At 35.5% G+C, this 23811-nt stretch overlaps 1 protein-coding gene across 3 annotated transcripts in view; it reads right to left on the bottom strand.

The window, feature by feature from the left end:
• Positions 1 to 331: 331 nt before the first annotated feature.
• Positions 332 to 23811, bottom strand: part of Slc7a2 (solute carrier family 7 member 2) — a 64113-nt gene continuing 40633 nt past the window's right edge. For 2 of the 3 annotated variants that reach the window (XM_076853756.1, XM_076853754.1), the window contains exons 4-12: positions 20071 to 20236; positions 18920 to 19053; positions 15075 to 15297; positions 12976 to 13115; positions 10056 to 10158; positions 8470 to 8675; positions 7266 to 7432; positions 6422 to 6530; positions 332 to 5387 (exon numbers count right to left, since the gene is read on the bottom strand). In XM_076853756.1, the coding sequence (XP_076709871.1) occupies positions 5191 to 5387; positions 6422 to 6530; positions 7266 to 7432; positions 8470 to 8675; positions 10056 to 10158; positions 12976 to 13115; positions 15075 to 15297; positions 18920 to 19053; positions 20071 to 20236 (1445 nt within the window). In that variant the 3' untranslated portion in view covers positions 332 to 5190. Of the gene's footprint in view, positions 5388 to 6421; positions 6531 to 7265; positions 7433 to 8469; positions 8676 to 10055; positions 10159 to 12584; positions 12722 to 12975; positions 13116 to 15074; positions 15298 to 18919; positions 19054 to 20070; positions 20237 to 23811 lie in introns of all 3 variants that reach the window. The other variant, XM_076853755.1, reaches the window with a different exon arrangement.

Below are 23811 nucleotides of genomic sequence, written 5' to 3' on the forward strand. Positions count from 1 at the left end.
CAGAGCATTGTGAAAATGACTGGTCCATAAAATGGCAGTTGAGGTGGTAGAGAATCTCACTTGTGAGACCCTGGAGTAGCATGCTTCAGAAGCAACTGATAGTTTTGGGAATGTGCCAAGAAGCTTGGAAGATATGGAAAAACATCTCTTTAATGTTGCAGGTCTTGGCAGTTATATAGTAGGCCCCAGGCAAGTATAACAAAATAGTTTCAATGTTGATCACTTTGTATTTCTGAGTTTTAAAGTTCCCCCAGTTAAAAAAGGGATTTAGTCATTGTGAAATGCATGCTTTTGGTTTGTATGAAACATATGCATACTAAACTATTGTCACATTAAAATTTATTTAAAAATACATGATCACATTAGAAAGCATATTTTACAGTAGTTAAAGCAGCAATAGTTTTTTTTATTACAAATTCTAAAAAAAGAATACAACTTTAAAAGTAAAAAGACACACTGATTATCATTGAAAACATTAAATTTAAAATTATCTCCTAAACACAAAAAATCTTTACATTAGCACAACTGCAATGTATTTGTTGGGTTTTACAGACATAGAATTGCTGTATGGTTTAGACCCTATCAATAATTTCTATTAAGTACAATGGTAACCAAGCATTAAGACAACTAGGCACAGGTAGTGGATCTGAAAAATAAAGGGTTCATTGACCAGTTTTGGGTCAGAGAAACCTATTCTGTTGGTAATTAAAGGCTCTTATAAATTGGGTCGTGGCCATGCACGTCAGTGTGCAGGAAGAGCAGCAGGCCCTACTCCTTCCTTGCCAGTTCCAGGAAGCAGCCACCTCTTCCATGAGTCATAGATGTTCCTTGGTCCTTATTTATCTGGACATACTCATGGGATATTCAGAACTGAAATTAAGGACCCCAAATTTATTTGCATTTGAAGTCTTTTATATCATATTCTCCCCATTATTCTAAGACCCCACCAACAGGGGTAGCTAGAGCTGCTCACATGGTACATACAGGCTGTCTGACCCTGGAACCAGCCTGGGGTTCTGGTTTTGATGGTGCTATCAGTGGTCAAAGAAGAGTCTTGAAGGCCCAGAGACTGTGGCAGTGGCTTTAGCCATGGTGAACAACAGCTGAGTACAATGTTCTCAGCAAGCAGTGTTACCCACTGGGTTGGGCCATAACAAAATGCATTTGAAATCAATAAGACTAAACCGTATACATAAAACAATAAAGAACATTATGAACCAACAACTACAACAACAACGGATCAGGCCTCTGAAAATCCAGAAACCAGAAAGCTATTTTAAAGTGTTTAAATATAATTATACAAGAAGAAAAAAAAAATACTCAGCTAAACAAGTTAAGCAACCTTATTTTCACATCCATACATAAAAAAAAAAAAAATGACCTTTGCTGGCATTAGGTACCATATGATCTTCAGTACTTTTCCCTTTGATATATAAGCACGTTAGAGGACTTTATAAAGTAGAGAACTTTATAGTAGAGGACTTTATAAAGTAGAGAACGTACAGAGAAGGCACTGTTTTGGCACTAGCAAAAAGGGTAGTTAACTTCACTCACCAGATACACTCGCTAATCATGTGACTCTTAATAATCCATGATGTACACTCTAAACCCAACCCTTGAAAGCCCTGTGGGAATTGTAATTTTGGTGCTGTCACTTGAAGCAATCAGGAGAAATCATGGGCAACGGTGCAAGGAAAGGAGAGCTGGAATTTTGGCACGACTTTGTCATGTAGTTATGCCCTGATAGAGAGAGATGATAAGGCTCAGCTGCTCTCTCATCATTGAGGGCAATTACTTTCCCTTATACTCCTTGTGAAGTACTCAAATGAATTTAGAAAATATGGTAAAAACAGATTCTAATTAAAAATGTTTTATCAAAAAGAATTGACAGCTAACTTGCCAACACCCAGGACTCAGAAAATATTTTGGCTAATATTTAAAATAAAAAAGCTTAAAAACTTTTTCATTAAAATAAAAAAAAAAAGGCTCTCATCCTGCCTTTCATTGGTTGATATCAACTTTGGTAACAGTAAAATTTATATACCGATATTAGTTTCAACATTGAGATGTTGATACATAGAACTAATGCACAAGTGTATGTATCTATGTATCAAATGATATTTTAGTTTTCTTGATGTTTATCTTGGGGGGAAATGTGGTTAAGCAATGATCTGAATTTTAGTATGTACTGAAGGCTTTAATAAGCTTTTCTCATAAGGAGTTTTTAAACTAGAGTATGCAGGGATAGCATTGCCTTTTATGGTAATTCACAAAGCATTCCTTTTTAGAGAAAAACATTAAGGAGTCATTATAAGACATTTTCATTGAAAAATGTTGAGAACATAGTTCCTAGTATATAAAGAAAAGTTATGGGAGCTGCTTTTACTTAATCACAATTAAAAGAATGTGATATACTTTTTTTTTAATTCTGGAGAGGACTTTATATAAATTTGATTGATTACTAGTCAAATCTACATAAAACATTTTGGTAATCTTAAAAAAGTAAATATAACATTTTGTTCAAAGGGTTATAAATTCAAATGCAGGCAACAGAACTGGTATGTCAGAAAAGGTACAAAGGAAACAAGTAAACAGTGATACCCAAAGTCCCTACCTCTACTCCATTTAGATTACAAAGCACCTGTTATAATATATCTATAATGTAGAGTTCAGTGATTTTATATTAGAAACATGATAAATATTTCTTAATCTATCTATAGAAAATATACATATAAAATTGCTGTATATTTTTAAATAGTTTAAAACCTAAAATACCTATCAATATAAAACACTAATTTTTCTCCACATCAGTTGGCTTTTCTATCCAAATAACAATATCATATCCAAAGCCTACCATAAACACAACTTAATACACTGATATTTGAAACACACACACACACACACACACACACATATACATCACACATACATACATAAACGTGCTTACATACATACAAACAGGCACATCCACTTGAGTCTTCACAGAAAAAAATGTGCTGCCATGACCAAGCATCTCTTCATAGACATTTTTGTCTACTAAGCATTTCAATGTGGAAAAAACAATTTTTAACTTAATTCTGCTCCCTAATTGAATACAGTGGGCATACTATTTTAGCTGCCTATCACATTCTAAGCTAATTTCTTAATTTTGTTATAGTAAAAGATTTAAAGATTCATATATGAAATTGTGCACATTTCCTGTGTGAAGGGCCCATTCTACATTGATTCTAGAATAAAAAGGGTCTAAGTGTACTGCTAGAACAGCAAGGATTTCATCCCCACAGTCCTTACTAAAATATTTTGCCCCTTGCTTATTTAACTCCTCCCCTTCAGTAAAACTTGGCTGGGCTTCAGATTTTACCACATGCGTCCTGGAAATTGTGGAATGTCAGTAATGAGTTGTGTTAGGGATGCTAAAACATAGCAGCTATAAACATAGGCCTCCTACCTGTTAATCTGATATTCAATTAAAACAATTCCTGACTACACAATATAATTGCAACTTGAATAGCATCAATAAGATAACTGATCTCCTAAAAGAAATGTCAGAAAACAAATGTTTTCCTTGCCTTTGGATTAGGGGGATCAACTAGCATGCTTGGTAACACTCACCCAGGTGTTCTGGGATGCCACCCACCTGTAAGTGTCTAGCTCTAGTCTCCTCTAATGAACCATTTAAATATTTGCACAAAAAGTCATTCATGAGGAGCAAAACACACTGAAGATGAATTTATGATCCACTATAAGGTAAAATATAGAACGTAGAATATTTTAACATATACAATTATTCATAGACAAAGGTTATCATGTTTATATAGCTTTAATTCAGTTTGGTTAATTTTTTAGTTTAAAGCTTTAAGTAATTATGTTCTTAATCAAAAGAATTCCCCCACTTATTGATGGCTAATGTGAAACACTGCAACTGGTACTAATAGTTTAACTGGTACTAACAGTTTAAATGACTGTTAGTCATTTAAAAGCAAAGGAAATAAAAAGTGCTAAAAGATTTATTGGGGAGCAGGGTGGGAGACTTCCCTAAGTGCTTCCAAAAGAAACAACAGAATCAAAATAGATCTTAACTCCTTAAACTGGGTCAAATGCCCTTTACTATCCAAACAGGCACTTTAATATCAGAATAGGGGAGTTGTTTCTTACATTCTTGTATCTTTTCCTCTACTTGGTGTTGTAAAGGTAGAATTTGGTATGGTATCCCCTCACACTTAGGATAAGACAAAATAATAGAAAAAGAGGAGTGAATTTTGTGCCTGTTTAGTTAAAAATGTTGAACTGTGATCAGGGCCTACAAAAAATGTATGAATTATTCCACCAACTGAGTCATTTGTCAGATTCTACTGGTTTAAGTGACTTCCATTTATTCCTGCTTACAGGCCATGGGGCCCACCTCACTCCTTAGTTTTAAGAGTCCCAAGTAGATCACAGTACATCTCACAAGCACTTCAGTGGGTTGAGGGTGCAGACGGTGCAGGTATCTCACCTCTAAGGACCATAGCTTGCAAAGAAGAGTTCCAGGGGATGCCATCTGGTGACATGGAATGCCATTCTGTCCTGCATATAACAGCAGAGGCAAATGCTCCTTCTGGCTGAAGTTTGCAAACTGTTGTACCACACAGGAAAAAAATTGAACTAAACTCATTACTGGTATTTACAACTTAAAGAAAAGGCTCATTCTTTATCCCCTCACCCCTACCAGTGATAGACATGATAGTGGGCAACTGCATCTTTAGTGTACCTGCACTGACATTAACGAAGCCTATGAAGGAAAAGCAATCATTATTTCCCCAACCACAGAGGGCACTTACAAAGCACTTTCTATTCAGTGATTCACCTCTATTTGGTATGTGCAGTATATGCCATCAATTATGACAATACTGGTGTGATGTGACAAAATAATAGCAATACACCAACTAACTTTTAACATTCATGTTCCCAAACATATACCTACATTCACACATACACACACACATACACAATTTTAGGGATATTTATCACTGAGAAGAGAGCTCAGGAGGTTTCCCATGCATATAATTCACCATGTGAGGAGATACAATTCAGGTGAACTGTGCACGCCGCAATCCCATGACAACCTAGCATGATGATGACATCCTGTCATAGTTTATTCAATGTAGGATATGAACGTAAGACTGTGGACCAGCTCTGCTCCTGCAAGCATTAGCATTCACTTGTCTTTTCATGGAATATGAAAGGCAAACTGAGATTTCTTTGGTGATGGTCATTTGCTTGAATGGCAGATTTTTCCTCTGCTGCTGTATTAATGTTGTCTGAATAAGCATCTTCATCATCTTCTTCATCCCTTGGGTTGCCCTCCAGGCTGTGTCTAATGCCGTAGGCAAAGTAAATAAGAAAACCTTTTGGAGGGAAAAAAACAACAACAAAGTTTTAGGTGTGTCAGAAAGTAACTCTTCATCTGGGAAATTTAACATACAACTTAATAGGCTTTCCCCGCTTCTCTTTCTGCCATTTTAGAAGAATGGAATGCAAATACAAGGTACCCCATAGCATGTCTCCTCTATATTTTTTCTGGTAGAAAAATGTACTTCTTTATTTTTAACTTCATAGAATGCATTTTTCTCTAAATAAATGTCTTTCAGGCAATGTTTGTGTGGAATAAAATTACATGTATGTTTTCAAAACTCAATACCATACTTACAACAAAATGACATGTGGGTAAAGACTAAAATTACATCTTAAATATGCATGGTGGACTATCACAGTCATGGTTCGTTATTCTGGAAAGCATGTCCTATGTTAACAAAAGGGACATGGATATGCCTTCTACATGTCCCTATCACCACGAGAGGCCAAAGAATGGTGCATACAGGAACTGTCAATCAACGGTCATGCTAACTGTGTGAGGATAAGAGGTGATGTTTTATGTATTCTCTTAAGGTAATTACAACTATGCAAGCATTTTGCTGTGTTTTGATTATATTTTAGAAAACTGGGTGAGAATTTGGTTTGATATGACATTACTTTTTCTGTGCTTCATTTTTCTCATCCGTAAGTTGGAGAAAATAGAACCTGAGTGGTTTTCCAGGCTTACTGAGAGATCTAAATTAAAAAAGGGATCTGAGGGACTGGAGATATCTTTGGGGGGTAGGGCACTTGCCTAGCATGTGCGAGAGCCCTGAAGTCTATCCCCAGCACTTCAAGCACAGCAAAAAACAAACAAACAAACAAACAAACAAAAAACCAGGTATGTGAAAAATACCTGAGAAAGAAAACACTGATGTATTCTAAGACTTGGGATAGGAAGGAACTGAAGTATTTTTTAAAAATTTTAAAAAGCTTAAAGTTAGAGAGGAAATATTCTCTAATGACAGCCCATGAAAAATGAAAGAGAGGGCCAAAGTTCCCAAAACTAATACATTAAAAGACTTACCAAGAGCCATCCAAATGCTGAATCTGACCCAAGTATCTGCACTCAATTGGACCATCAGGTAAATGTTCACCAGGATGCTAAATGCTGGCAAAAATGGTAAGAATGGAACCTAAGAGGAAAAGGACATCTTTTTAAACTCATATTTGAAAGCATATTCCCCAAATGATTCCAAAATTATGCAATAAATTTGTCATAATTACTCTCAAAATGCATCATTAAATTTATATTCTTCCAAGAAAACCAACCCAAGTAAAAAACATACTTCTAGAGACTGTTGAAAGGAGAGACACATTTCAGATTATTTACTGAAGCTCAAAGCAATAGGAGATTTGATCAAACCCAATAACTTCTGCATCATCACCAAGATAAAGTGGATTTAGGGCTTATCCTTCTACTATAGAAATCAACAGGGCATGCCTCTGGAACTCTGTGTATACATGGTAACCCTCCCTCTTCAAGCCCAAGCCTGCTCTCACTTCTAATAGGACATGATTATTACAGAGGACAGGCTTTCAATGGGAATAAATGTGAGGGGGCTCTGAATCTCTAAAGATATTCCAATTATTTTTCTAATATTACAGATTAGTAAAAAAAAAAAATCTGTTAATTACCCTATATACAAATCTTGCGTTAGGAGCATATCCAAATTTTAGCAATGGGGAGTACAACAGCCAATATAGAGGGAATACTGTGACAAAAGGGACATGTCCAGGAATTTTAACATTCTTGTTCATGGGTTAACTTTGTTAGAAATATTATTATTATTTTTTTAAACAAGTCACAGTTCAAACAGAGGAAGTGAGTGCACACAATGCTTAGGATCTCTAATCCCTACCACACATACCATAAAGGCTACTTTTTGCTGATTTTGTGGCTGCCTCCAAATAGTGAGGATGACGGTGATGCAGAGAACGAGAAACAACACGAGAAGAGCGAGGCTCCAGGCTTCCCTCCTGGCAATAGCCTGGACTCCATAAGTGGTCAGAATACTCAGGCCCAATATGAGGAATGCTGCAAGGTGTTAAGTATTAAAATGAAGTCAGCACGTGCACTTCACTTCCGCAGTTCTAACAGTCTATTCTGATACAACATGAGTTCTTTATATATGTGCTTCACCGAATATAAAGATTATTTGCTTCCTCTTTTCTTCTTTTGCATTGGGAAAACAGATGGTTGATTTTACTGATTTAAGAAACACTGCACGATTCTGCATTACCATCTGCTTAGACAACAACCTTCTCACTTGGTGCTACCATCTTGCTTTCCTTGCCCATATGCCATCTGGATCCTCATTTGCTACTCTCTGACTATATTACATGGACTGATGGGATGCTATAGAGGGTAGACAGTCCCCCCCCCACCCCCCGCCATGAGAGATGGCAAGTGTATTTTAAACTGTTGCATAGAGTGATAACTCAGCTGGATAATATTTATGTCCTGCATCCTTTTTCCCTGTTTCAGACAATGACATGATTCCTAGTCTATGTTAGAGGGTCCTCCTATTTTCTCTCAGAGAAACCTGTTCTTCCCTGGCTTGCCAGCAATACTCTTGTGCCATAAAAGCCTTCTGAGAGCAAGGACCATCTCTCCTACTATCCAGGTGCCCAGTAGAGTGTCACACCGATGATGATTAAGAAAAGTCACTGGATTTATGGGTAATTAGATAACTGGGTGAGCAAACAAAGATTTACTTTGCTGCCTCCCAATCCCATCAGATTCCAGTTCCATTATTGGAAGAGGTATTTGACTTGATAGACTTAAAGCAGAGTATCCTAACAGCCAATGAAATGTTTTGCACTTCTGCAACTCTTTCCTTAGGGAATTTCTTCCTTTCTTCTTCAATTATCAAGACACAATAAACCTATCTTGATAATACTCCATAATCTCAACTACTCATAACTTGTTAGGGGGAAATTTCAGGACTCAAATTGGTTGCTAACACAGGTTAGAGTAATGTTGAGTCCTACTGTTCTGTTTCTTTCACTTCATTCTGGCTCCACCTACACACATCTGCTGGGTCTTTACAACATGCAGTGAAGAAGACTTACCTAGGAATCCTACCAGAAAGCTCACGAGAGAAGCCGACTGTCGTGTAGGCAGAGCAGAGGGGCTAAAGAGTGTTCGCAGGCTGAAGCCCTGTTGTTGCAGCATGATGACTTGGGACTCACTTTTTGAGGCTGTATCGGCACATGATCCCAGAGCTTCTTTCTCAGGGGAGTATTTGGGCTGCTCATAACATAAACCAGGCTGGTACCTATCCCCAAATAGATACTTGTGTTTTTATTTTCAAAGAGACACTTGGCTCAAATGAAACCAGCAGCTAAAACTCTTAAATAAGACATGTTACAAAGTCATACCGTGTGCAGTCAAATGACTCTTCTCAAGATCCAGACATATGAGGATTAAAGGTCACAAACCTTTTCAATAAAATATTTGTAGCAACCCTGGATTTTCTCTGATAACACTTAATTAAAAAGTTATACAATAGATGCAAAAAAACAGTTACATTTTAAGGTGAGACAATTGTGACAATAGGATAATTGCTTCTGAAATTGTCTAAGCTCAAAGGAAATGCAGTTCATGGAAACAGTATAGAAACTTTGGCTAAATACCAGCTACCGAATAGTATAATCTCTTCAGGTTGGTATTCAAAGGCCTCATCATTGTCTGGTCTCATTTCTACTAACTTTCCAACCTGACTCCTGTAGCTTAACCCAGACAAGCTCATCTAACCATTTTGCCTTCTCCCTACCCAGTGCATGCCATTTTCCTTTATGATTTGTGCCCTCTTCCTCTATAGAAAGTTGTTAAGATAGCAGCCTGCTCCTCCTACCACAGGCCCCACCTCCTGGTATCTCCCCGATCCTTCTCCAGTGAGGCCTCTTCTTCTGAGCAGCCTTTGCTTATTTTAGAAAGTAGTATTTTCCCTCCATATAAAGAAATATGCTTACTGAGAAAAAATACTCTATGCAGAAGAAAATTAAAACCACTTGGAACCACTCCTAGTGTTAATCACTGTTAGCATTTTGGTACAATTTCATCCAGGCATATATGTGTATACACATATATCAATTCTTTATGTAAACATATAAGTATTTAAATAAGCTCAGATGCTATATATAGGTTTATATCCTGAAACTGACATATATATCCACACATTATCATTTTATTTGCTGTAAAAGAATCCACTGAATAAATGTATCCTCATTTATCTAACCATTCTCCTTTTGATAGGATAGTTGCATTTTTTTTTCACTCTTGTAAATTCACTTTTTCCATGAACATCTTTTAAATCTATCTGTGCATGCTTCTTTGATTAAACTTTTAGTGTAAAATTTTAATACTGAATTATCGGGACAAAAAGTATTGTATATTTAAATGTTTATACATTATAAGAAATTACCATTTACATAGATTGGGCTGATCTATCACTAATGATCAAAATGTTCTCAATTCTTTGCTAAAGACCAAGTCTGCCTCTGCTTCTGCCAATTTACAGTGATGTTTACTAATGGACATGGCCTCTCACCTTGTCAGACTATTGGCATCGTTGAAAGCAAGGATGGTAAGACCCATTTTCTTTATTCCCTGAGACCCACCTGGCACATGCCTTTCAGAACCAGTGGCAACTCACCTGAGAATGAGCACACAGGCTGCGACCAGAGAGTAGGCCATAAGGGTGCCAATGGACATCATGTCCACAAGTGCCTTCAGGTCAAAAAGAAATGCCATCACAGCTATTGGGAAAAGAAAAGAAAAAAAGACCAAGTTCATAATTTTTAATGAAATTCCATACAGTTAATCACTTGACTCAGGGACAAATGACTGGCACTTTTTTTTTTTAATTTCAATATCAATGACAAATTATAGAAAATATATTTCTCACAGTTATAAAGTGTTCTTTAGGTCATATAAATTGCTAATCAGTCTTCAAAGACCCTCAGCTGTCTAGCAAGTACAAAATACGTCTCATTTATTATTTGCAACACGTTTGTCCTGACAAACAGTAAAAATATATGATAGAATACTGTCCTGGAATGTCTCAGAAGAAAAATATTGCTAGCAAATACTGGCTAGCTCATTATTAAAAACCATAAAAAAATTTCAGAGAGTTTTCATTTTAGAAATTATATAGTCATTTTAATTTCTATCTGTATTAAGAAGTACATACAACTCAAAAACTTTGAAATGAGTTTGAAAAATTAAACAATACAATAATTTTCAATTCAATATTTCTGATATAGATGAAATTCTACTGTGACTAAAGCTATACATTCTAGGTAGACTGGTTAGATGTGAGAGACCAGTTTGTGGTCCTGCACACCAAATCCAGTGATGTTAACAAGTAAAATAGACTTTAATATTAACTTAAATTTATTACATTTACATGGTATTCTAGACCTCTCTCTGAAAGATTTATATCTTATGATCTCATTTCATCTTTAAGTCAATGATCTTATGAGATGGGAAATAATTTCAGTTTAGCTATGTAAAATAGCTGGTATTGGACCATTTTTTTACCCAAAACCCAGCATTTGCCCATGGTCTGACCTAACAGGATTATCCCCATTTTATAGACAGGTTAACTTAGCAGGCTACAATCACCGGGCTGAGGCAGAGCTCCACCTAAACCAACATCCCTGCACTCCTTCTATAATATCACATCTTTTCTTTAAATACACTGTAAGCCTAACTTCAAAAACTCTTTATTGCTAGTATACTTAATTTTAGTATGTTTTATAAGGATCACAGTGAAATAAGATAGTTAGAGAGGAAAATATGATTGATTATCCATACAGGCAAGTAAGGTCTGAGAGTCCAAAATAACCAAAATGTAATGTTTCAGAGCATTAAAAGAAGAATTCCATTACAATTACCTTCTTTCATTATTAACTTCTACATCTTATTATGCTGCTAAATTACATTATTTTCAAGTGGAGAGGGATACATTATCTTTAAAATTCTGAATACAAAGTATTATTGGGTAATAGTTTTACTTAAAAGAGTAAAAGGTTTTAGAGATTAAATAAAATATGTGATCCTTTGACAGGAAAAATTTATGAACTATCTTTAATACTGTAATGCACTGATAAATAAAATGATTTTGGGGTCATCCAGCTCAATCTTTATTTTATAGGGACAGAAATCTGAGAAAACAAGTGACTTGACCTTCTAATCTACGCCTTGTCAACTGTCAGATTTATTGAAAATTGTTCACAAAGTGAAACTGTTTCAGCAAATACTTTCTAGCCCTGAAATCTCATTTCATATATAATGAAGCATTAGCCCTCTCTAAGTCCCCAATATATCAGAGCTTTAACAAAATCATTTTGACTTAAATGTCTACTACCAAGACTATATCATTTTATATATCTATAAAACATTCTATTGTTTTTATCCTGCTTCTTCTAACAGTCCTCTAAGACCATTCTTTTCAAGCTGTAGAATCTCTGAAAATTTTTGCATGCAATAAGAATCTGGCCGAAGGCATTTTACAAGGATATTAAGACATGTCAAAATGTAGGCAATCTGGATTTTCTGAATGTAAGTTACACATCCAAATTGGTGCAAATACAACTAGATTCCAAATGGGGTAAGAGGATATTGTAAGTCTTAGAGAACTAGGTATCCAGAAAGCAGGGATGCCACAGTACTGAGGGCAGCAAGTACAATGGCCAGCCAGAGGTTATCTTTTATCTTTGACATTCTCAATACTTGATTAAGGAGGGGTGAAATTTAGCTTTCAAAAAATCCTAGAATCATTATTTTAAAATTTAATTTTTCCCAAATTAAGTGATTCTTCAATTAAAATATTCTGTATCAAAAATAGAATTTCATGTGCTCATTTATCAATTTAAAAAGTATACCCAATACATATTGAAGAAGCATTATTTTATAACCTTTGCACATCAGTTAGAAGTCCAAATGGTTAAAATAATGACATAATAAAAAATCCCAAAAGATCAATTAAGGATGAATTTCAATTTACCACCACCACCACCACCACAATTTTCAAATGTTAATCCCAAAGCTCATACATTAATTTATCCATGATTTTGTTCTTAACTTACATGCACAGCATGCAGACCCACTTTCTAAGTCCATGCATGCGCACAAAATGCTCCAGTCCAGTGTTGAAGAATCCTATATTTGTAAAGCTTACCAGAAATGACCCCTGCAGTCAACGTGGCAGCAACTGGTGACTGCCTCTTACTCACTCTGGCAAGAAATCTAAACAGTAAACCATCCCGGGCCATGGCAAACAGAATGCGGGGTAAAGGAAACATAGAGCCCAGAAGACTAGAACAGAAAAATTCATAATTCACATGTAAGTTATTTTAAGTATTATTCCAGAAAGGTATATACACAGGTAAAGACTGGACATAATAACACGCAGAACCAAAAAATTCAAAACAGGAACAAGTCACAAAAAATTACTGAACTATTAAACTCCATATCAATCAAAACAGGTGATCACCTAACTTTCTATTCTTTCTCAGAATCCTTGATGAAAAAGATCCCCCTTTTCTCAACAGACATCAACCCTCTCTCACCTGCCACTGCACCCGATGATAAAGTAGCAATTATTGGTGTCTTCGTTTTGGAATTGATTTGAGCTAGACATTTGAAAAGCAACCCATCCTCCGCCATAGCATAGATTACCCGAGGCATTGGGAAAATGGATCCAAGAAGACTGAATGAAAAGCAAAGACATGCAGTATGGCAAACACATTCATGCAAGATTACACCTCAGCACTGAAATCAAGTAACTGTGTACAAATCAGCTGGACAGCTATAATTATGAAGTCATATTATTTTAAAATGCACTATGATTGGACATTTAAAAATATTTGACAATACATTGTACTAGTCGTTATTTTGTTCTAGATTATTTGCCCACCCAAATTATCACACTGAAAACAATATTGCAAGTAAGTCATCTGTGTGCACCATGAGTCTTACTGAATTAAAATGAAATAATTAGACATTACAAAAAAAACCCAAACAAATTAATATCATTAAGACATTTTTGGTGACAATAATTCAGAAATAAACTTCCTAAATTAACACATAATTAAAGAAGAGATTAAGCAGCTGTATCTCATATTCAATAACTATGCATTTTTATATTATCATTATTTTTCATCATATAGATGATCAAATTGGTAATAATTCCCAGCATCACAAGATAATTAAAGCTGAGACAGGTTTTTTTAAAAAATCAACTTACTGCAAATGTAGTACAGAGAAGTAGCCACAACTAAAAGTTAGTAACAGTAAAGTTTAACAAGAATTTTGCTTAAGATTTTTAATTACTTGTGTTTCTAGTAATACCATTCCATCTATTATTTAGTTGTAGAAGATGAACACTAAAGAGAAAACAAGTAAAATGCTTTATTTTTAAAAATCCATTTTCTCTTTTAATAAAGGTGTGTTGAGCTTAACCACAGATGAATCTCTGTCCAACCCTTCTAAGACTACAGTGACACAATGTTTACAATTCTGACTTTTTAAACCATGTGAAGGTCTTCAAAATAAACCTCAACACTAGCAGATGGCTGAGAAACCCACAATAGCAATTTCTTTTTTCTTTTTTTTTTTTTTTTTTTTTTTTTGAGATCTTACAATGCTACTCAGGCTGACCCAAAACTCCTGGGCTCAAGTAATCCTCCTGCCTCAGCCTCCTCTGTGACTAAAACTATAGGTGTACACCACTGTGTCCAGGTCACAGAATAATTTCTAATTGCCACTCAACATTATTATGTTTTTTAAAAATAAAAGAAATTCTGAAATAAAACTATACTGAAAGTTATATTTATTTTTCTAATTTGACTTTTAGAAAATTACTTTCACTCAAAACATTAGTAAGCAGGCAAAAAGATTAATTTTCTCTTTGTAAAAATATTCTATAGTACAATGTAGTACCATATTAGGGTAAAATTTTACTTTTGATCACATATTAATTGGAAATATGGATAACTCAAAAGAAAAACAAGATATGAATCCTAAAGTATTAAAACAAACAGCAACTGAATATGACCATGTTAGACTCAAATACCCTTTTCTCTTAAGATAAATAGAATATGAACTTCCACCATTAATTTGAGAATGGTAATTTCTATTTCTAGAGCAAGTTCATTCTGAAAAGTCTATGCTCATAATAAAAAGCATACGTTTATATTTTAAAATGATACAACACGTATCTTCCACTCACACAGACTCAGTATTACTTTAAGGGACAGCAGGAAGTGCCAAGTCTGCATACAGTTTCAGAGCGTCTCAAACACTGCAAGCAACACCAAGGCCAGCAGAAAAAACGTATGGCATTTAGAATCTTAAAGTTTTATAACACACACATATACAAAGATGAGTGACATATATGTGTATGTGCTGATGCCATATATATTTCAGTGGAAGCTTGGACCATCCATATCTTGAAAAGCTAATTCTAAACTGATGGGGAAAAAAGACTTTTTGTTTTAATCAATTAATATTTTTACATGGCAATTCAGTGCAAACTGTTAAGCACACAGCTGCAAAATAAGTTCATCATGTTAGGATATTTTTAGAACATACAAAGGCAGTGTTTTAGATACTAACTGCACTTTGGAGGAACCCAAACTGCCCCTACCCCAAAGGCAAAGCCATGTACCTTGTTGACAACGCACACAGAGAGCCTGCTGCAACAACATATTTGGCAGGGCCCCATCCAACATACTCAAATGCCACTGGAAGGGGGCTTTTTTCATCCAGGAGGTAGTAGGGCATCATAAGTGTCAAAGCTGCAGAGACCCCAAAATAAGCCATAAAGCAAACAAGCAAAGAAGTCACTATTCCAATGGGAATAGCTTTCTGGGGATTCCGGACCTCTTCACCTAAGGAAAGAAACAAAAGACATTCATGCTCAATATAAAATAAATTAAGGGCAAGGAACTGAATGTGGGTCAAATTCTTCCTGTCCTCCTCTACTCCTCTACTCCACTTATTTGACACAAAACTTCCCCTCTTTTTTTGAAAGTACTTAGCTATTACATAAAAATCTAATTTCCAGAGGGAGAAGAGAAGTCACGCATTTTACAAAAAGAGAAGTTTCCCATTAAAAAAAAAAAATATCAGCATTCTTAAGGATTTAGGGATAGGCCTACAGTCTTAATCTACTTGGAAAATGACTCATCCACAGAGATTAAATGACTGCCATGACACTCTGTCGGCTCTTAAACATGAAGGCTTCCCATAAACTTATTTCTAAAGGAATTCTAGTTGCAATATAAAAAAAAGAATATTTTGTATCCTTACAAAATTAGGCATTACCCAAAACATGGTCAACTATATTATAAGGTCATGTAATGGTAAGAACCCAGAGGAAACACTTGCAGAGTGATTCTTCTTTTAAAAATTTGTTCTTTTTAGATACACATGACTGTAGAGTGTATTTTGACATATTATACACTCATGGAGTTTAACTTATTCTATTTAGGATCCCAATCTTGTGGTTGTGCATGATGTGGAGTTTCATTGGTTGTGTATTCATATATGTACCTATCTGAATAGTTAGGAAATAGGAAAGTTGTATGTAGGATTCATTTTGTTTCCTATTTCCATACCCCTTCCCTTCCCTTTGTCTAATCCAATGAATTTCTATTCTTCCCTCCCACCCCTTTTATGTGTTAGCATACACATATCAGAGAGAACATTGGCCTTTGGTTTTTGGGATTGGCTTATTTCATTTAGCATGACAGTCTCCAGTTCTATCCGTTTACTGGCAAATGCCATATTTCATTCTCCTTTAAGGCTGAGCAATATTCCACTGTATAAATATACTGCATTTTATTTATCCATTCATCTGTTGAAGGGAATCAAGTTGGTTTCATAGCTTAACTATCGTGAACTATACAGCTGCTACAAACACTGACTTGGCTGTGTCACTGTGGTATGCTGATTTTAAGTCCTTTGGGTATAAACTGAGGAGTGAGATAACTGGGTCAATGATGGTTTCTGAGATGCAACAATTTGCAGTCCCAACCAGCAATGTATAAGTGTACTGGAGTGAGATGAAACCTCAGCGTAGTTTTAATTTATATTTCTCTAATTGCTAGTGATGTTGAACATTTTTTCATATATTTGTTGACCATGCATATTTCTTCTTCTGTGAAGTGTCTGTTCAGTTCCTTGGACCACTTATTGATTGGGTTATTTGGGTTTTTGGTGTTAAGTTTTTGAGTTCTTTATATATCCTGGAGATTAATGCTCTATCTGAGGTGCAGGTGGCAAAGATTTTCTCCCATTCTGTAGGCTCTCTGTTCGCCGCCTTGATTGTTTCTTTGCTGTGAAGAAGCTTTTTAGTTTGATGCCATCCCACTTGGCGATGCTTGATCTTACTCATTGTGCTTTAGGAGTCTTGTTGAGGAACTCAGTTCCTAAGCTGACATGACAGAGCGTTGGGCCTACATTTTCTTCCAGTAGGCATAAGGTCTCTGGTGTAATGCCTAGGTCCTTGATCCACTTTTGAGTTTTGTGCAGGATGAGAGACAGGGGTTAAATTTACTCTACTACATATGGACTTCCAGTTTTCCTAGCACTATTTGTTGAAGAGGCTATCTTTTCTCCAACATATGTTTATGGCACCTTTAGCTAGTATGAGGTAACTGTATTTATGTGGGTTTGCCTGTGTCCTCTATTCTGTTCCATTGGTCTTCATGTCTGTTTTTGTGCCAATACCATGCTGGTTTCTTTACTGTATCCGTGTAGTATAATTTAACGTCTACTATTGTGATGCCTCCTACTTCACTTTTCTCACTAAGGATTCCTTTGGTCATTCTGGGCCTCTTATTTTTCCAAATGAATTTCACAAGTGCTTTTTCTATTTTTATGAAGATCATCATCAGAACCTTAACAGGAAAATTGCACTAAATCTGTATAGCACTTTTGGTATTATGGCCATTTTGACAATACTAATTCTGCCTATCTAAGAACACGCAAGATCTTTCCTTCTTCTGAGGTCTTCTTCAATTTCTTTCTTTACAGTTCTACAGTTTTCACTGTAGAGGTCTTTCACTTCTCTTGTTAGCTTGAGTCCCAAATGTTTTAATTTTTTTGAGGCTAGTTTGAATGGGATAGTTTTCATAATTTCTCTTTCAGTTGATTCATCATTGGTGTACAGGAATGCAATTGATTTATGATTGTTAATTTTATATCCTGACACTTTACTGAATTCATTTATGAGTTCTAGAAGCCTTCTGGTTTTGTGCAGGGTGAGACAGAAGGGTTAAGTTTTTTGGGTCATCTAAATATAGAATCTTTTCATTGACAAATAGGGATAGTTTGAGTTCTTCTTTTCCTATTTGTAACCTTTAATTTTCTTTCTTTTGCCTAACTCCTCTAGCTAGAGTTTCAAGGATTATGTTGAAAAGAAGTGGTGAAAGAGGGCACCCTTGTCTTATTTCAGTTTTTAGAGGGAATGCTTTCAATTTGTTTCCATTTAGAATGATGTTGGCCTTGGGTTTAGTGTATATAGCTTTTACAATATTGAGGCATGTTCCTATTATCCCTAGCTTTTCTAGTGTTTTGAACATGAAGGGGTGCTGTATTTTGTCAAATGCATTTTTTGCATCTATAGAGATAATTATGTGATTCTTGTCTTTAAGTCTATTGATGTGATGAATTGCGTTTATTGATTTTATAAGTTGAACCAATCTTGCATCCCTGGGATAAACCCCACTTGATTGTGGTGCACTATATTTTTAATACTTTGTATTCAATTTGCCAGTATTTCATTAAGAATACTTCCATCTGTGTTCATCAGGGATATTGGTGTGAAGTTTTCTTTCCTTGATGTGTCTTTGTCTGGTTTTGGTATCAGGGTGATATTAGTTTCATAGATTGAGTTTGAAAGGGATTCTTCCTTTTCTATTTCATGGAATAACTTAAGGAGGATTGGGATTAGTTCTCTAAAGGTCTGGTAGAATTGGCTGAGAATCTGTCTGGCCTTGGGCTTTTATTTGTTGGTAGGCTTTTGATGGCATCTTCAATTACATTGTTTGAAATTGATTTGTTTAAATTTTCTATGTTGGAGAGTAATTCTTATTTGAGCACTTATTGTACAGGATAAAGATAAAAGTATCAGTCAATGTTTAGTCTGACTAAAGAAAAGACAATTTAAGAAGATAATCACTTTAAAGTGATAGCACTCCAAATAGAAGGTGAAGGATAGTAATTATGATTAACACTAAGTATCTGACAGCTTGCAAAGTACTGGTCCCATATGCTATCTTAGGTAATCTTCACAGTATCTGAGGGGTCTGTACAGCTATAGAAGCCAAGGCTCAATAGTTTCAGTAAACTACTGAGTGTCACTACAGGTGTCACAGATGGATCTGGAACCAGCACCCTTCCTACCCAAATCCCACTCCTTCCTTGACTCTCTGCTGCCACGCACAGCTACTTCTGTGGTAAAGGAATACTTTCACCTTCTACCTGGAGCTAAGACATTATTCTTACCAGTTGTTGCAATGCAGTCAAATCCCACAAAGGCATAAAAGCAAGTGGCAGCACCAGCTAAGGTTCCTGCAAAGCCATAAGGCATAAAGCCACCAGCCCCGTAGATGCTTGTTCCGTTTTCAGAAGGTGGCTCTCTAAGGAAGAGAGCAAACACACTGTTAAGTCATTTTCATAGAAACTTACACTTTTGGTGATTTGTCTCAAACAACATCCTTTGAAAGTTGTTGTATTCATCAGCTCTTTGAAGCTGACATATAAAAAACTAAAACTAACATCTTATTTTGTCACCCTGTTCTTGACGATGACCCTCTGTGTCACTAACATCCAAGCAGAGGCTGATCAATAGCAAATGCATATACGACCCAGACCTACTCTGGCTGGAACCCACAAGTAGGCAGGATTTTCAGAGTACAGACCCTACCATGGGCCAAGCTCTGCGACAAAGACAAGAAACTTCCTTCCTATTTTTCCAATATAAGTACATTCTTCAACTCATGAAGCAGATAGGAACCAGATTACAAGTAAAACAGAATTCCCTAGGCTTGCTCAATAATATGGAAGCTAAGATTTCATTATATGTTAAAATCTGTATAAAATCAGAGGAGACTAATTTCTACCTCATCAGAATGACCATGAACAATATATATAAAGAGAAACATTTACATGTATCTTACTCTATATAATAGATGTTTTTGTAATCTTATTTCTGCTTATATACCTAATATCATTCTCCAAAAAACAAGACCTGAAAATTATTAAAAGTCTGAAAAAATGCAAAGAAACTGAATGTGGTCCCAAAGGATTCATGACTCAAAAACACTCATTGTTTTTTAGAGGTGGTGAACAGCTCGGGGGAAAAGGTCAAGTTCTTCCAGTGGTTAGGGTTTGCCCTGGCTCTTCCCCGGAACCAGTAGCTATACAGCTTCTCACAGTGGCTCAAGAGGGAGCACACCTACACCTATAGTCTGGAGGGGAGTCTGGGAGGGAGAGCCTTGGCATAGACCATAGACCAGAGCCCAGAGCCCAGAATGGTCTCGGAAGCAAAACGTTTGAGAGCCACTACACTAAAGAAAACTTTCATGTACACCCCATTACAATGTAACATTAAAATAAAAATTAAAAGAGGGATTAAAAAAACGTAAATATTTTACCTGGCATTTGCTGATATATTTTTGAGAAACTCTTCACTAATCTTCCAGTTAGCCACATTTCCCTTCACAAAGCCAGCAACCATGACAAAAAGAAGGACCAGGATATTAATAGCTGTGAAGAATTTATTTACCCAAGCAGACTCCTTTACTCCAAAAGATAAAAGACCTATGGAAAAAGAAAGAGCATTGTCATTTTACCTACAAGAAAGGCCATGACATTCTGAAGCAAATATAGACTTAGGGATGTTATTGTTATCAGCATTCTTGTATTTAACTCCCATTTATCCATTTCCATGGCTAGTTCACTCATTAGTTGGCTCATTGTGAAGCCACATCTTCTGAACATAACCAGTTTGATTTCTGGAGGAAAAAGTGCTCAGCCTGGAGATTCCATACTAAGAAATATAAGTCTAGTAACTCTGGCCATTGTTACCAATGGTAGGCAGATGTAAAGCAACACTTCACTCTAATGGAATGCTATTCTAAAAAGCTATTTTAAGCAATTAATTTCATGGTACTGGGGAATGAACCTTTTAAAATTAAAAGCTCAATCATACATCTGCCATGTATTTATTTTACACATAGCTAGAATATAATTCTTCAATTGTCATGCTAAAAAGTTCCTTGTTAAATTTATTTAATCAATAGCTTTATTGTATAGTAAGATATAAAAATATTCCATACAAGTAATCTTACCAGAAGAACTATGAAGAGAATAAAAGTCAACCATGATGTCTCCTCAAGAATTTTGCACAAATACAGAGACATATTTCCACATCAATAAATACATAACCTCATTTTTAACAGCTGTGTAACCAATTATACGGAGATACCATACTTTAATCTCTTATTTATAGACAATTAGATCACTCTTAAATTTTTTTACATTTATAAAGAGCAGTGATATCATCCTCTTATAAATATCTCTGTATACTTTCAAATTATTTCTTTACAACAATTTTCTTTTAAAATTTTTTTTTTAGCTATACATGAACACAATGTCTTTATCTTGTTTATTTATTTTTATGTGGTGCTGAGGTTCGAACCCAGTGCCTCACACATTTGAGGCAAGCACTCTGCCCTGAGCTACAGTCCCAGCCCACAACAATTTTCTTTTTTTTTCCCTTCTTTTTTGATAGTGGGAATTTAATCCAGGGACATTTTACCACTAAGCTGCATCCCCAGCCCTTTTTTTTTAACTTAATTTTTAGTTGTAGTTGGACACAATGCCTTTATTTTACTTATTTATTTTTATGTGGTGCTGAGGATCGAACCCAGGGCCTCACCTGTACTAGGCAAGTGCTCTACCGCTGAACCACAGCCCCCCCAGCCCTTTTTATTTTGAGCTATTTACAATAAATTTCTATAAGTTAATACTGTATCAAAGGGTATGCAATTTTACCCAAGGCTTTTTAGTCATATTGTGAAAATATTCCACAGAAACTCTGGCCCAATTGAAATTGCCCAGTTTTTCTATCAGTATATTCTGTTCATATTGATTTATAAGATTTATTTATAAATTAATGCTATAAGCTTTCTGTATAATATATACTTTCCCTATTTATCATTTTCTTTCTTTCTTTTTTTATTTATATTTTATTTTATTTCTCTATGGTACTAGGGACAGAACCCAAGGCCTTGTGCCCATGAGGCAGGTGCTCTAACCAGTTAGCTATACCCAGTTCTGTCATTTACTTTTAACCTCCCTATTGATTATATATATAGAAAAGTTATTCAAAGAACCTATAAATTTTCCTCTTTTAATTACTATCTTTAATGATTTTTTTCCTAATATTAACCTATAAATGTTCATATGTTTCCTTCTAGTTATTAATGATTATTACATTTATCATATTTGAATCTTTAATCTATCTAGCATAAGATATGAATTATGGACCTAATAAAGTTTACATATTATTATTGGAGAAATGATTGCTATGGAAATACTATGCCACAGATTTACCTGCTTCTTCTCTACACCCACAACACCCTGCATAAGCAAGATTTTCCAAGCAGAGGTGAGAGAAGTTGAATCTCATTCTTTTAATTCCCAGAATCTCATAATAATAACTCTGAATGATACAAAGGACAGCCACAGGGTCAGGACAAGCACTGACTCTGTAATTGTCTAGCTGGGTTACAAATGGTTGCTATACATCCCAGAGAATAACAAAGCCACTATCACATTTTATATCAGTTTCCCAATGCTCCATGTGCACTCTTTACTCTGAGGTCTCATCTCCCACCAATAGATTAGAGACCAATAAATATCTCATTTGAAAATGGCATGTACCTCCCTCCGATTGACAAGGCAGGGGGTATTACCAAAGGAATAAATATTTATAAGAGGGGTTTCTGACCTTCAAAGACTCTAAGGACAGAGTTATAATGTAAATTTAGACTATCTTTAAAGGAAAGCTATGATGATGAATGAACAGAGAAAAATGATGTAGGCTCAGGCCAAGCCTTAGTCTTGCCATGGAATTTAAATGGGTCACAGCTACATGCTGCTCAATGCTGAGAGAGTAATGCTGAATATTTTAAGTTTAATGAAATCACCTCTAAATAAAATATGATATAACTTATTTAATGTAAGCTAGGCTGTTTAGCTACCAAACTAAATTCCATCATCTGTTGAAAGTTAAACATTTTAGACCTATAAATTTTGTTCATGTTTCTATCCCTATATAATACATTTTATTAAGGACTAACTTTTTAAACAATAAGGATATTTTTAAAATTAGATAATTTTACAGGTAAACATTTCATAATGAGCCAAAAGATATTTTTGTCACATCCTTCTAATCTGGGGGAAAAAAATAGAGGTAAGGCTGGACAGGCAAGAGCAGGTAGATTACTCACGGTAAATCAAGTAGGAAGTAAGAACAAATAAATTTTTTTTTTTTTTTTTTTTTTAAGTGCAATCCTTGATGGGCTTAACTAGGACTTCAGGGCTGTCGGTTTGGCTGAGTAATAGTGTTTGCCTAGCATGCCTAATGGCTCCGGGGTAGAGCATTTGCCTAGCATGCTCAAGGCCCTGGGTTTGATCCCAAGCGCACACACACACACACAAGCAATATCAGGACTGCAGACAGCACTATCAATCAAAATAAAAGAACGTTCAAATAATTAAAACAAGTAAAAGGGCATAGCAGGAAGCAAAATAAGCCAATCCCAAAGAATCAAAGGCCCAATGTTTTTTCTGATATGAGGATGCTAATTCACAATAGTGGGCAGGGAGAAGAAGAGAGGTATTCTGGACTAGACAGAGGGACATGAAGGGAGGGAAAAGGGCATGGGGGTAGGAATGATATAATGAACTGGACATTATTACCCTAAGTGCATACATGATTACATGACTTAAGTACTCTACATCATGTACAACCAGATGAATGAGAAGTTATACTCCATTTATGTATGACATATCAAAATGTATTCTACTGTCATATATGACTAATTAGAATAAATAAAAAAATATATTAAAGAAACAAAGAAAAAAATGGGGCTGGGACTGTAGCTCAGCCTGGCATATGTGAGAAACTGAATTTGATCTTCAGCACCACATAAAAATAAACAAATAAAATAAAGGCATGCTGTCCATCTACAACTGAAAAAAAAAAAAAACAAAGAAAAAGAAAACAGAAGGGGACAGCAGGGATTAACTATGCTTACAAAATGAAGTTGGCCGTCAATTGAGTGCTTGCTATGTACCAAGAAAGAGGCATGTTTAAGGTAGAAACT

Source organism: Callospermophilus lateralis, chromosome 4 (assembly GCF_048772815.1).
Source record: "Callospermophilus lateralis isolate mCalLat2 chromosome 4, mCalLat2.hap1, whole genome shotgun sequence".
NCBI lineage: Eukaryota > Metazoa > Chordata > Mammalia > Rodentia > Sciuridae > Callospermophilus > Callospermophilus lateralis.